At 42.7% G+C, this 13,381-nt stretch overlaps 1 protein-coding gene across 24 annotated transcripts in view; it reads right to left on the bottom strand.

The window, feature by feature from the left end:
• Positions 1 to 13,282, bottom strand: part of Clasp2 (CLIP associating protein 2) — a 179,621-nt gene extending 166,339 nt beyond the window's left edge. For 19 of the 24 annotated variants that reach the window (XR_379881.4, XM_006512384.4, XM_006512385.4 and 16 more), the window contains exon 1: positions 11,484 to 13,282. Coding sequence is in view for 20 of the 24 variants with exons in the window: in XM_006512384.4 (XP_006512447.1) it covers positions 11,484 to 11,678 (195 nt within the window). In the remaining 4 variants the exon portion in view is untranslated. The remainder of the gene's footprint in view (positions 1 to 11,483) is intronic. The other 5 variants (XM_030244705.1, XM_030244706.1, NM_001114347.1 and 2 more) reach the window with 3 other exon arrangements.
• Positions 13,283 to 13,381: the final 99 nt, after the last annotated feature.

Genomic DNA, 13,381 nt, shown 5'->3' with positions numbered 1-13,381 from the left:
TGAAACTTCTACACACTAGCATTCAAAAACTGAGGAGTAAAACAAATTACAGTTTGTATGTCTAATGTACCCCCAAAAGTCATGTTTTAAACTGCTCCCAGATGGTGGATGACACTGCTTTGAGGGGTTATGGACATTTTGGAATTATGGCCTATGTAGCAGAAATGAATTGCTGGAGACAGGCCACCTGGACAGACACACACACACAAACTCTCACTCTCCCTTTCCCTCTCCCTCCTCCCCTCTCCCTCTCCCTCCCTCCCTCCCTCTTTCTGGTTTGAACTCTGCTCCCTGATCCACCAAGACATGAAGAAGCCACACCACATGCTCCCATAAACAGAACAGCCCCAGCCTCCATGCCTTCTAGACCAAGATGAACTGATGGCCTTCCTCCCTAAAATTGCTCCTGTTTAGGTATTCTGTCACAGAACAAATAACTAACACACCCAGGAAATACAACAATTATATAAAGTCAACACACAAAATTTACAAAATGCTAATAAAATAATGCAGGATGAGCTAAGGAAGTTCAAGGTTGCAATCCCAAAATTCCCAGGTTTATTCAGAGACTTAAACTGGTCTTGCAATAAAAAAGTAAATAAATACATGAATAGAATACACAACAATACTAAATTAAAAAAAAAAAAAGCTAAGTCAAATTACCTGATTTCAAGACTTTATACGAAACTACAACAATCAAGAAAGTATAGCTGGGACTCAGCAGTTAAGGCATCTTGGAGAGATGACCCAGATTCAAGGCCAATCTGTGCCACATGGCAGCTCACAATTGTCTGTAACTCTAGTACCAAAAGATCCAATGCCCAATTCTAGCCTTAGACACCAGGCATACGTGTGGTCACAGATATGCATGCAGGAAAAACACCCACATACATAAAAATTAATTAACTTCTTTAAAAGGAAGTATAGCTATTAAAAAGAGAATGAACACAGGGTTTCATGAATAGAAGACAGTACAAAATAGACAAAAACTAGCTGATATCTAACAGCTGTACAAAGGCACTCAAATGAAGAGATTAGTCTTTAAACAAATGTTGCTATAATTAGATGTCAACATGCAAAATGAATAGGCCTCAACTTACACATGACATCACTTATAAAAAATAAACAAAAACCATATCAAAGACATAAATGAAAATTACTTTCTTCTTTTAAGTGTTAGGTTCACAAAAAAAATGGTCCATTTATTTATTTTATATTTTGCAGTAAGTGAGGGGCCTTTATGCATCTATGCAGATGCAGTACCACTGAGCTACATCCTGCTTTTTGAAAACAAAACTAATTTAGACCCCGTTAAGAGCATAAACACACTGACAGACTGCTCCAATTTACCATACTCTAAGCACAAAAACAAACTGCAACGAACAAACAAAAAACAAGAACTGTTTCTACATTTATCAATTAAAGCAAATTTTTAACGTTTTGGTTTGGTTTGTCCTTAAATCATAAAATTAAGATTTAATAAGTCAGGACAAGGGCTGGGGAGATGGCTCAACAGGCACTTACAGTCAAGACCCACAACCTGAGTTCAATCCCTTAAACATATGATCAAGTAGAGAACCAACTCCTATGGGTTGTCCTCTGACCTCCACAAGCATAGCATATTCAAAGGAACACATACACACAACTAATTAATTAACTTTTAAAAAGCCAGACCTGGCAGCACAAGCCTGCAATCCCAGCATGCAGCAGGCTAAGACACAAAAACTGCAAGATCTTGAAGACTGTAAGAACTTGGATACACAGTAACATCCTGTCTCATTTTTTAAATTTAATTAAAAACTTAATGAATGCTATTATCCTGAGAAGATTCCGTATCCAGGATCATCTCCCTGTTTTCCTTATCAATCTTTCTCTCCCTTTCTCCTCCTCACCTCTACATCCCAAATGGTGGGACATGTTTGAGTAATCTGATGTTAAATGAACATGCTGTTGTCATCCAAGCTCTAGCTTCAGTTCAATAGAATGTAAGATCTTTTAAAAAGTTTAGATCAGAAATGTCAGTCAATGGCTGGCTAGAGGGCTCAGTGAGTAAAGATCCTTGCAGTCAAGCATCAGGACCTGAGTTCAATCCCCAGAACCAACTTAGTGGAAACAGAGTTGATTCCTTAAAGTTCTCCTCTGATCTCCATATGCGATCCATTAGTGTGTATATATGTGTGTGCGCGCACGAGTGCATGCACATGCACACACACACAAATAAATAAATATAAAGAAATGTTTTGACAGAAATGTCTGTCAACTACAGAGTTAAAGAACTATATAAGCCGGGCAGTGGTGGTGCACACCTTTAATCCCAGCACTTGGGAGGCAGAGGCAGGTGGATTTCTGAGTTTGAGGCCAGCCTGGTCTACAAAGTGAGTTCCAGGACAGCCAGAGCTACACAGAGAAACCCTGCCTAAAAAAAAAAACAAAAAAAAAACAAAAAAAAACAAAAAAACAAAAAAAAGAACTATATAAAATGTCAGGAGCTATCTAGGCAAATACGTTTTCTGGAGATGGCCCACCACTTTTTGCATGGCCTGTGACAGGTAGGCTCTAGCTTGAAGGGCCTTCAGAGATTTTATCTCAGGATTGCTTCTTACTGTTGATCTGCCTTTTCCTATCACTATGACATAATTTAATGATTCTTGGGCATCAGCCTACCCTATTGGGCAGATTTTCTGCAGATCAACATGAAGATAATCTTTCATAAACATTGTTTAGATGAGTTAATGATTGTATAGAATTCCTGATTTTATTTAAATAATTTTAAAAAGAAAGTTTTAAGAGATAGTTTTAGTTGTTTTGACAGAAAGATATAATAAAGGTAGAATCAAAAATATAATGTATCCATTCCTCATAGAATTGTAAGTAAAGGCTGCATAATAAGAAATACGAGTTTTTGCAATTATACTACAAAGAGATATAGGCTTGGGACAAATTTGTGATTATGGTAAAACATTCTTTCTAGGTCAGGACCATGGATGAAGCCACAGGTATGCACCATGATAAAGCAAGACCATGTGAAACTGTTGCTTTGAACTTATAATGAGCTTAAAGAATGAAACATTGCTTTGAACTTAACTATCAACATCCTTCTGTAACTCCCCTTTTGTGTAACATTTTAACTACGAGGTAATTTTCTAAAGAACTTTTGTCTAGGTATAAGAGGCAAGAGAAAAGAAATAAGGTGGTAGATTCTAAGGCTCTGCTCCATCTAACCACCAAATGTTGTATATGGCTTGGGGGGGGGGGGCTCTGCCCCATCCATTTAAATGTATCTATGTATATGTATGCTTGTCTCTATGTATATATACACAGACGTGTATAGGTATATGTGTATGTATGTAAGTACACATGAACACTTGTGGAGCTGATGAGACAGATGGTCAGACCTGACCAGAACGTGTATGTGTATGAATGCACGACTGTGCATATGTCTGTGCATGTTGTCTGTGTAAATTCATTTTCTTTTTCTTCTTTTCCTTTCTCTCTGGTTCATGAAGAGTTAATGAGTCCAAGCCTTTCACCTGGTAAGTGAAGAGTTCCTTAAGCAACAGAAAAAAGAAACCAGCATTAATTAGCACAAAATAATAAGAGTTGCAGAGAAAAGAGTGTTTATTAGCACAAAGTAGTGAGAGGATTACAGAGGAGAGAAACCAGCGTTTATTACTGCAGAGCAGTAAGAGAGTTAAGTTTCCAGAAGCCATCAGCTTCTTTTCCCCAGGACAGGAAGAGAGAGTTACAAGGCCACAGATCATCAGCCTTTGGCTTTCTTCCACCTCAGTGCATGCGATGCCGGGAAATTCCCTGGCAATGAAAAGTAAATGATCACCCCTGAGCTAAGACTCATGCGTAAGGACATTTTATTGTGACGTTGGCAAACCAGACAAGAGTGTTTGGTCTGTAGCTATCATGTAAGCTTAACTCATAATCATGGAGAGTCTTCCACTACGGTGGATAAGAAGAAAACGTGTTGTTCATAAAGGACACACACCCACAATGCTCCTCTTGCTGGAAACAAGTTCATAGGATCTTTTTTTTTTTTCAAAATTAACTTGAAGAATCTAAGAAAAAAATTATAAACTTTAAGAAAATGAGTGAAAGAATATTACAGAATAAGTGACCAAGCAAATGAGCATACAAATACAAGTGAAATGAATAACTGAGTGATCTACAGTGTCAGCAGAAGAAAAGACACTGGCAAGGTCTAAGGAGAGAGAAAAAATAAGTGAGTGAATGAACTCAGAAAATACACTATAAGTGGGGCCACCACAGAGTGCAGCAATTTAAATTAAGCCCAATTAAAGTGGTTTTGTGGTTTTCTCCACTGATCTTCAGTAGCACTGGATCAGGTATGAGAGTTAGTCGAGTTAACCAATACTGTGTTTTATTAAATAAGGAACATAAAGCAAGAATGAAGAGGGAGAAGAGAATTAAGAATTCAAAAGGAATGGAGCTTGAGAGATGGCTCAGTGGTTAGGAGCACTTGTTCTTGCAAAGGATCCAGGTTCAGCTTCCGACCCCACATGGTGCCTCACAATCATCTACAACTGCAGCTGCAGGGACTCCAATACCTTGTTCTGACCTCCAAGAGCACTCAGCATGTACATGGCAGACATGCAGGCAGGCAAAACACTCATACACATAAAATAAAAGTTTAAAAATGTAAAGAGTGAAAGTAGAGGAGGTCAAAGCTTAATGAAGTTGGGCATAGTGATGCACAGCTTTAATCCCAGAACTCAAGAGGCAGAGGCAGGCAAACTTCTATGACTTCCAGCTAGCCTGGTCTACATAGCCAAGTTCCTCGACAACCAAGGCTACTTAGAAAGACCGGGTCTCAAAAAGAAAATAAAGCTAAATGAAACAGAGACAGAATGTAATGAAGCCAAGTGTAAGGTACATACACCTATAATCCTACTAATTTTGAGTGGACATAAGAGGTTACAAATTCAAGGCTAGCCTAAACAATGATGCTGCTAGAAGCCATTTCTCTTTTACAGTTTTGCAAAGGGGTCTTAATGACAGAAGTCCCATAGGGTGGTCAAGCCAGTTTTTCATGTGTGTATGTGTATGGGTGGGGCACACAGGTACAATACATCTGTGTGTGGAACAGCTAATGATCACAGGTGTTGGTCCTGACTTCCACCTTGTTGGAAACGCGGTGTCCTCTTGTTCTGACTATGTGTACTCTTGGGCCAGCTCACCAGCTAGCCAGGAATCCACCTAGCTCCTCCTTCCATCTCCTACAGATGTACTAGGATTACCAACACATGCTTTCCACATCAGTCTTTCTTCATGTGGGGTACAGGGATTCAAAGACAGGTCTTCATACTTCCGTGCAAGCTCAGTTTAGCCACTGAGCCATTTCCCAGCCCAATTAGTCAAACTTCTAAGTCCAGGTATACTGAAGAAATAAAGTCTGCCAATAACTGCATCATATTCAATGTCCAAGTCACTAACAACCACTCATCTGTAATGGTCTGTACTGGTGTGGTGGCATTCCGGCAATTACATGTTCTGCGGCAGCCATGACTGCTGTTATATCTTCCTGGTTAGTCGACTGGTGGTACATTTAGACACCATCAGCCTTCCATATGCACAGGTTCTGCATTCTCAGGTTCAACTGACATCTGATGGAAAATTTTAGAAGTAATTTCAAGTACCCTGGAGAATATATATAGGCATATACATCATTTTATATAACAGAACCAAGCGTGTTTGGTGTTTAAGGGAAGGAGAGCTCTAGAACCAACCCCTTATTGATATTATGGAGAAACTACACTTTGTTCTCTTACCATTTCCTTTATAGTATAGTTAGGATATTACAAGGATCTTTTTTAAATGATTTACTTGATACCAAATATGTTATTTCAGAATTGAAAAAGGAGCATTAAAGGAGGACACTAAGTTAGGCACTGTAGCTCAGCACACAGGAGCTTGAGGCAGGGGGATTCAAAGTGTCCTGAGCCATACATTAATGCCCCGAGAGAAAGACTAAACTCTGACTCCACTGAAAATCACTCAGGACAAAGTCTCATGTATATGACCAGACTGGCAACATAAAGAGACAATGTTAAATGTAAAAGAAAGCTAAAAACAACCCAGTTGTTTATCCTGCCCAACAGGTAATTAAGAACAGACAAAACAGTATGCATGGTTAAGAGGAAAGCCTTGCCTCCTTTCTCTTAACCAAAACTCCCATACTTGGAATAACAAGATGGCACAGCAGATAGAGGCAATAAAGCCTGACACCCTGAATTCAATCCCCAGAGCCCATGTGGTAGAAGCTGACTCCTACAAAGTTGTTCTGACACCCCACACACATATACCCATACTCTCAGTAAAATATAGTAAAACTGGTGTATTTTAAGAATGTGGTATTTAGCAGGAAATATGACTTAGGTAATACTGTTATTATTAGGAGGTATAGGAATGCCAAATGAGGGCAAGCAAGATGGTTCAGGGGGCCTCTGGGTTAAGGTACTTGCAACCTGAGTTTGATCCCTAGGACCCACATGGTAAAAAGGAGAAAAATGTCTCCTGTAAGTTTTTCTTTGGCCTCTACATGTAGACTGGGGCACAAATATATACCTAGATTCACACACAAATGGCAAATAGGCTGTGATCTTGGACACCCAGAATTAAAAAATACTAGCACATTTGTAAGCCTAGTAGTGTGCATTTATACTGTAAATGTTAGTCATTGATGCAGGGTATGTGATCAGATCATGAACCCTAAGACTTTGTTAATTACTGGGAAAAAAAACAAAAACAAAAACAAAAAAACCTGTTTCTCGACCGGTGTGGCTCAGCCCCTTAGCACATACCTTTAATCCTTCTGGCTGAAATACAGACATGCCCTTAGTACACATCTTTAATCCCAAACAAGGAAGGTAAATTTAGTTTGTAGAAGGAAGCACCCATGTTTGAAAGTGATGTCTAATTGAGTGGTAGACAAAGTGATGAATCAGAGAAAGATCTGACATAATAAGCTATGTCCAACTCTCACAAGAAGAGAGAGGATAGGGAAGCTACTTGAAAGGCAGTGCAGAGAAGACAAAGGAGGCAGCTTTTCCAGATAGACAGGATGCAGAGGAAGAACAAGCTAGACACAGGTGAAGACAAAACAAGTCAGAGGATGAGAAGGAACCAGAAGATTAGAACAGATTGCTGGAGTTATTTTGAGGTCAAGCAGAGCAAAAAGAAGAGGGAAGAAAGGGGGGGGGGGAGAAAGAGGGAGGAAGCAGGCTAGATTGAATCAGTCATTGTGGAGAGGGGTTTTGAGCCAGAACAGCTCAGTTGAGTTGAATCAGACATCAAGTTCAGAAAGAAGCCGAAAACATTCTAGGCCTAGATAAGATTATACAGAGCTTAGATGCTTCCAGGGCTAGGCCTAGGTTAGCAGACAGAGTCAGCAATTGGAGACAGCAATTACTTTAGGAGAATAAAAGTTATGATTACAAGTTATTATTTTCAGGGCTATACAGAGAAACCCTGTCTTGAAAAACCAAAAAGAAAAAGAAAAAAAAAAAAAACAAGTTATTCTTTTCAGTCAGTTTGCTGTTATATTTATAGGCAAATGTAATTTTTTTTTACTCCTTAAGAAGTACAAATTAAAAAGAAAGAAAAACTGAACATTCCCATTCTCTTCTACTAATTTACCAGGGCTCTGACCTAAGCCAAACACGTCTTAGATCATCTTTTCTACAAAAAAAAGGACATAAGGTCACAGATACCGTGCAAACTTAGCCCTTAAGACAGACCCTGAGACTCACAAGGCCTGCTTTTAAAAGTTGTTCCTCATTTTTGTAAGAAGGAAACTGTATTAACATAATATTGCCACAAAATCTACAAGGCTTTTGGAAAAACTCAAAACACAAAGTCTATATATCACATATTACTAACTCGCATGAGTTTAAGTCTTTAGTTATGACTTCACCAAGAGAGTTAAGATCCCAATCATCTAAACATTTTAACTTTGATATCAAACAACCTTTCCAATGGGACGTAGTCAAAACCAGACTTTTCCATGCCTTTGTTCTCCTGGTCTCCAAACTTAGCAGGCAGCATGCCTATCCTATTGCTCAAGAAGGCAGTATCCCTAATTACGGTTTCTCTTAACTCTCACACCAATCCAAAAACAACGACATACTGGACCTACCAAAAAATTATGTCAAGTGGTTAGCTGGTGGTACACACCTCTAATCCCAGAACTCAGCAGGTGGATCTCTGTGAGTTCCTGACCAGCCAGAGCTACATAGAGACCCTGTGTCCTAGTTTCTGTTCTACAGTTATGAAGAGAAACCACAGCCAAAGCAGTTTATAGAAGAAAGCACTTAATTGAAGGCTTGCTTACAGTTTCAGAGGACCAGTCCATCAGAGCAGGGAGCAGACTAGCATGACACTCAAACAGTAGCTGAGGGCTTACATCCTGAACTGAAAACTGGGAGAGGTGAGACCAAGCCTGGTGTGGGTTTGTGAACCGCCAATGCCCTCCCTCAGTGACGCACCTGCTCCAACAAGGACACACACACACACACACACACACACCTCTCCTAATCCTTCCTCAACAGTCCACCACCTGGAGACGGGAGTACTCAAGACTCAAATATATTAGCCTAAGGGAGCCACTGTCATTCAAGTCACCACATCCTGTCTCAAAAAAAAAAGAAAGAAAGAAAGAAAGAAAGAAAGAAAGAAAGAAGAGGAGGAGGAAGAGGAGAAGAGAGAAAAGAAAAAGAAAGAGAAAAGAAACAGAAAAAAAAAATCACAGCACTGTCTCTGCTACCAAACCAGGCCTTACTACCAAGGATTTCTTCTGCTATTCCTTTCCTTTCCAACAAAGAACTAAAGGACTGTCCCTCATATAAAGCCTACCACATTTAAAATAGGATCATGTGGCCTTAGATGTACAGTAAAATAGAGGCCAACCTAAGCCCCAGGAAACCCTGTTTCGAAAAAATAAACAAACTTAAACCCTGTACATCTGTATATCCACTGGCCTCCAACTTTATCTTAACACCATACTAATTATACTCTAGCTATGAGGGCTGGAGAGATGGCTTGGCAGTTAAGACCACTGGCAGCTCATCCATAGGACCCAGGTTCTATTCCCAGCATCCACATGGCAGCTCACAACTGTCTGTAAATCAAAGGATGCAAATGCCTTCTTCTGGTATCTGTGGGCACAAGCCATGCACACATACACAGACATGCATGCATTTAAAACAGCCACACACATATACAATAAAACAAAAAATAATTTTTTAAAAACTAAAAATAACCAGGAGTGGTGGCACATACCTTTAATCCCAGTCCTTAGGTGAGAGAAAGGAGGCAGATACAGGCCTATCTCTGTGAATCTAAGGATAACCTAGTGTACACAGTGACTTCTATGCTAGCCAGGGCTACATAGTGAGAAGTGAAATCTTGTGTCAATAAGTAAGTAAACAAATAAAACCCAAATAACAGGCTCACTAGAATAGAATACCCTCTAACAAACATTAGAAAAGGTTTTATGCTAAAATATTAAGTACTGAGAACTAGTAATTTCTGAAGGAGAAAACTGGGTGATGAGTGTCCTTGAGTAGAGAAGAAGGCGTGGCATCTAATGGCAGAACCAAGGAACTGACCTAAGGAAGACAGGTGACTCATTCATGTACCAGAAATAAAGACTAATGAGCAGCGCTACCAGAAAGTGTTTGACAAAGCTGTAAGGCCTGTGGCACTTCCAACTGCTTAAGTTGTCTCAGGCTAAGTATCTTGTAAGGAACATGGAAAGAATGTGTGAACATCAGATACTTCCTGGAAGGACTCTAGCCAGTTAGCTGGATGCTCAGAGATGTGACAACAGAGTTGACAACTGTGGTATCACTACTGCCACTTGTGGACAAACATCTGAGGGCTGCAAAGGCTCCAAGGCAATCCACTGTCAGTGTGGAGAACGAAGCCCAGCAGCTTCCTCTAGAGACAGTGAGCCAACATTACTAACGGGCTGACTTCCCACAATAGCCAGTGCTGCAACACAGCACAAAACAGCCATGCTGAGCACACATGTGCCTTGCTTACACAGTAAGGGGAGCTAGGTAATTTCTTCAAAAGAAATTAATACTCCCTGTATTTTAGTAAATATTAGCTTTCCCCAAGCCCCCTACCCCCCCCCCTTTTTTTGAGACAGGGCCTCATCATATAGTCCAATCTGGCCTTAAACATTATAGGGGAAATATTTTCTTCAGTGATGCAGTCACTAATAAGATGCCCATGTTCCTTTATTGAACCCTTCACCCATACTCCTTTAAATAACCTTAAGCTTACTGATTCATTTAATCAAAAAAAAAAAAGATACAAAGGTAGAGAGGAACTATATGGAAATAGCAAGAGTGGGAAATAGCGGTGAAAGTGAACAACGTACATTACACAGATGCATGCATGAAGATGCCAGTGAAACCCATTATGTACATTTGATAATATGTGCTAGGAAAACTTTATTTTAAATCTTGCTAAGTCTAACCTTCCAACAATTCCATAAAGATCTCATCATTAAAACTGCTTTTCTTGTCTCTATAGATAGAAGCTTTCAAAGTACAGCCTATTTGCTGGATACATCACTAAGAATCGTTCCATCCACGGGAGCTCCCGCCTGCATTTTAAAGCAATACTGCCACCAGAAGACTAAAAAGAAAAGTAACCACTAACAACTCCAACTAATTACAGAATATTCACTTTTCTCCATCGGTGGCTACATAACAACTCCCTGATGCTGACCGGACACCCATTCCTCCTCGTACCTTACCGCACTCCTCCCCATTCCCGCTTCGTTTGCAGCATCAACTAAACCATAGTGTTTCAAATCTAAGTTCGTCCCAACTGCGGGAAAACAAGAGAACTGATGAGTGGTCAACGGCTTTCTGCTGTCAATTAAGGGAAATGTGAATAAATGCCATGAGATGAGCAGTCCTTCCGTGCGAAGGACCTGAATACGCGCTAACGGTGCTTTTGGGTGATCTCAACCTTCACGTAAAGACTACGAAAGAAAAGAGGGAGAAAGGGAGAGGGGAGAGGAAAAGAGAGGAGGGAGACGGGGAGGGAACGACAGAGGAAAGAGAGGGAGGAAGAGAGAAGCAAAAAAGAAAAAAAAAGGAAGAGAGGCGGAGAGGGATGAAGAGAGGGTAGAGAGAAAAGAAACTGGAGATTAAGTATAACAGCAAGAGATGAACTTGACGGTCCAACTTCACGCCGTACTCAAACGCCCCATCTCAGCGCAGGCGTTGCCATCGGGCGTAGACAAACGTTACAAAGTCTTAAAGCCTTGGGCCGCAAGTTACCACTTTGTAAAGCGCCAAGCAACACAGCAACGTGTCACCGAACCGCCGCCTGGGGCCGTACCCCAAGCCCTGGGGGGCGATGCCAGCGCGTCCCCGGACCCCGGCGGCAGCGCGCCCGCCCGCCCCGGCCGCGCGCCCGTTCGCACCGCCGCTCACCCGGTAGTTGCTCGAGCCCACCCAGCGGGTGAGCGCGTCCACGGTCTTAGCCAGGCGGCTCGGATCGTCCTCCAGGTCCGGGATGGCTCCGGGCGTGCCGAGGCAGAGCAGCAGCTCCTCGCCCGCCTGCAGCCGGCCGCTCACGTCCTTCTGCAGCACTTGGGCGCAGAAGTACTCGGCGCCGCGGGGCTCCATGGCCGCGCCCGCCACCCCTCACACGCCCGTCGCCCCTTACACGCCAACTTTCCTCGCAGCACCGCCGAGGCGCGGCGGTGAAGCCTCCGGGACGCGCCGACACGCAGAGACGCCGCTGCCTGGGGTGCGGCGGCCGGCGGGGGACGGCCCCCCTAAACTAATCAAACTCGGCGCCCCCCGGTCCCAGCCCCGCTTCAGAGGCTGCGGCTGCCGGCGACGTCAGCGCGCGCGTGACGTCAGAGCGACGCGCCCGGCCTCCAGCCCGGCCTCCCGGCGCGCCCGAGCCCCTGTGGGCTGCGGCCTGTGGCGCTACTGATGGCCCGAGCCTTGGGCTGTCGGGGCCGTGTGGGTCGCCTCGCGTGGGCGACCCTGGAAGGCCAGTGTGGGAATTCCGGCATCTCCGGCGATTCGCTCCGCCGCCATCATCAAGACTCAAAACTTTTTGGTACTTCTCTCCCTGCCCCGCCCCTGCCGTCTCTTAAAACCGGAATACACGGGTCGCGTTCTTCCTCGGCACAGGCCTGGCTGTCCCTTCCTGCTGCCACCCCCACAGTCGCCCTGGAGGACTTTCTGTTTCCAGTTGATACCGAGGTTTTGCAAATGGATCCACATTTTCTCTTGACGCACTTTCACCTCCCACCCTCACTTCGGGAAGCCCCCAGACCGCCGTTACCCACTAACCACCTCTGCCCTGGGCGACTTTAATTTGATTTTTGTTTGGACAGAGACTAAAGGCAGCACAGGATGTCCTCGAACTCACCCTACAGTATGGTCTTACATTTCTGGCCCTACCCCTGCCTCCCAAGCCTGAGCCACAGAACTCGAGTTTTGTTTGGGGATGGCTGGGGCCGTTAACTTATAAGATTTCTTTTTATTTCATGTGTACGTGTGTGCACCTGAGTGTGCCCGCTTGCAGAAACCAAAAGTTCCAGGAAGTCAGATCTGGATGGAGTTAAGTGGCAGTTGTAAGCCACCTGATGTGAATGCTGGGAACTGAACCTGGGTTCTCTGCAAAAGCAGCAAACCCTCTTAACTGCTGAGCCATCTCTCCAGCCCAGTGTTGTAGAGAACAGGTTTAGCTGTGACACTTGGACGAGTCGGGAACTCAGTCTCTTGCATTCTAAACTTATTTCTAACATGGTAGGGTAATTTTCCATTTTTTAAAGTTATGTAACTCCACACTGTGTTCTTTTTCCTTTCCTCCCCCTCTCCCAGTTTCTTTAACCCTGATCCCAATATCCCTAGGGCTCAATCTGCTGCTGTAATCTTTGGGTCTAACTTCTCATAGCAAAATGTTGGTATTTCATTCCATGAAGTACGTATCTTAAAAGTCTCTACCTTTTTATACTTAATCCTTCCCCGTTATACTCTGACTTGTTGATCCATCCGTCCATATAGCAATAGGCCTCTGGGTTGTTTGCAGTTTTCCATAATGGTTGGCATAAGCACCTGAGTTTGGGTGCCCTTGGAGGCAGAGGCATCATCAGATCTCTTGCAGATGACTTAGATTCGATTCCCAGGATCCACATGGCAGCTCACAACCATCTAGCTACAGTTCCAGAGGATCCGATGCCCTTTTTGACTTCTAAAGGCGCCAGGCAATGCCCATGGTACAAGTACATAAAATACCCATAACACATTAAAAGTACACATACAAATAAATGTTTTTAAAGTATTTTGAATTTTTAAAATATCATCCCTTA

Source organism: Mus musculus, chromosome 9 (genome assembly GCF_000001635.26).
Source record: "Mus musculus strain C57BL/6J chromosome 9, GRCm38.p6 C57BL/6J".
NCBI classification, from domain to species: Eukaryota; Metazoa; Chordata; class Mammalia; order Rodentia; family Muridae; genus Mus; species Mus musculus.
The sequence above is the reverse complement of the archived record's forward strand: the minus strand, read 5'-3'. Positions and strand labels throughout refer to the sequence as shown.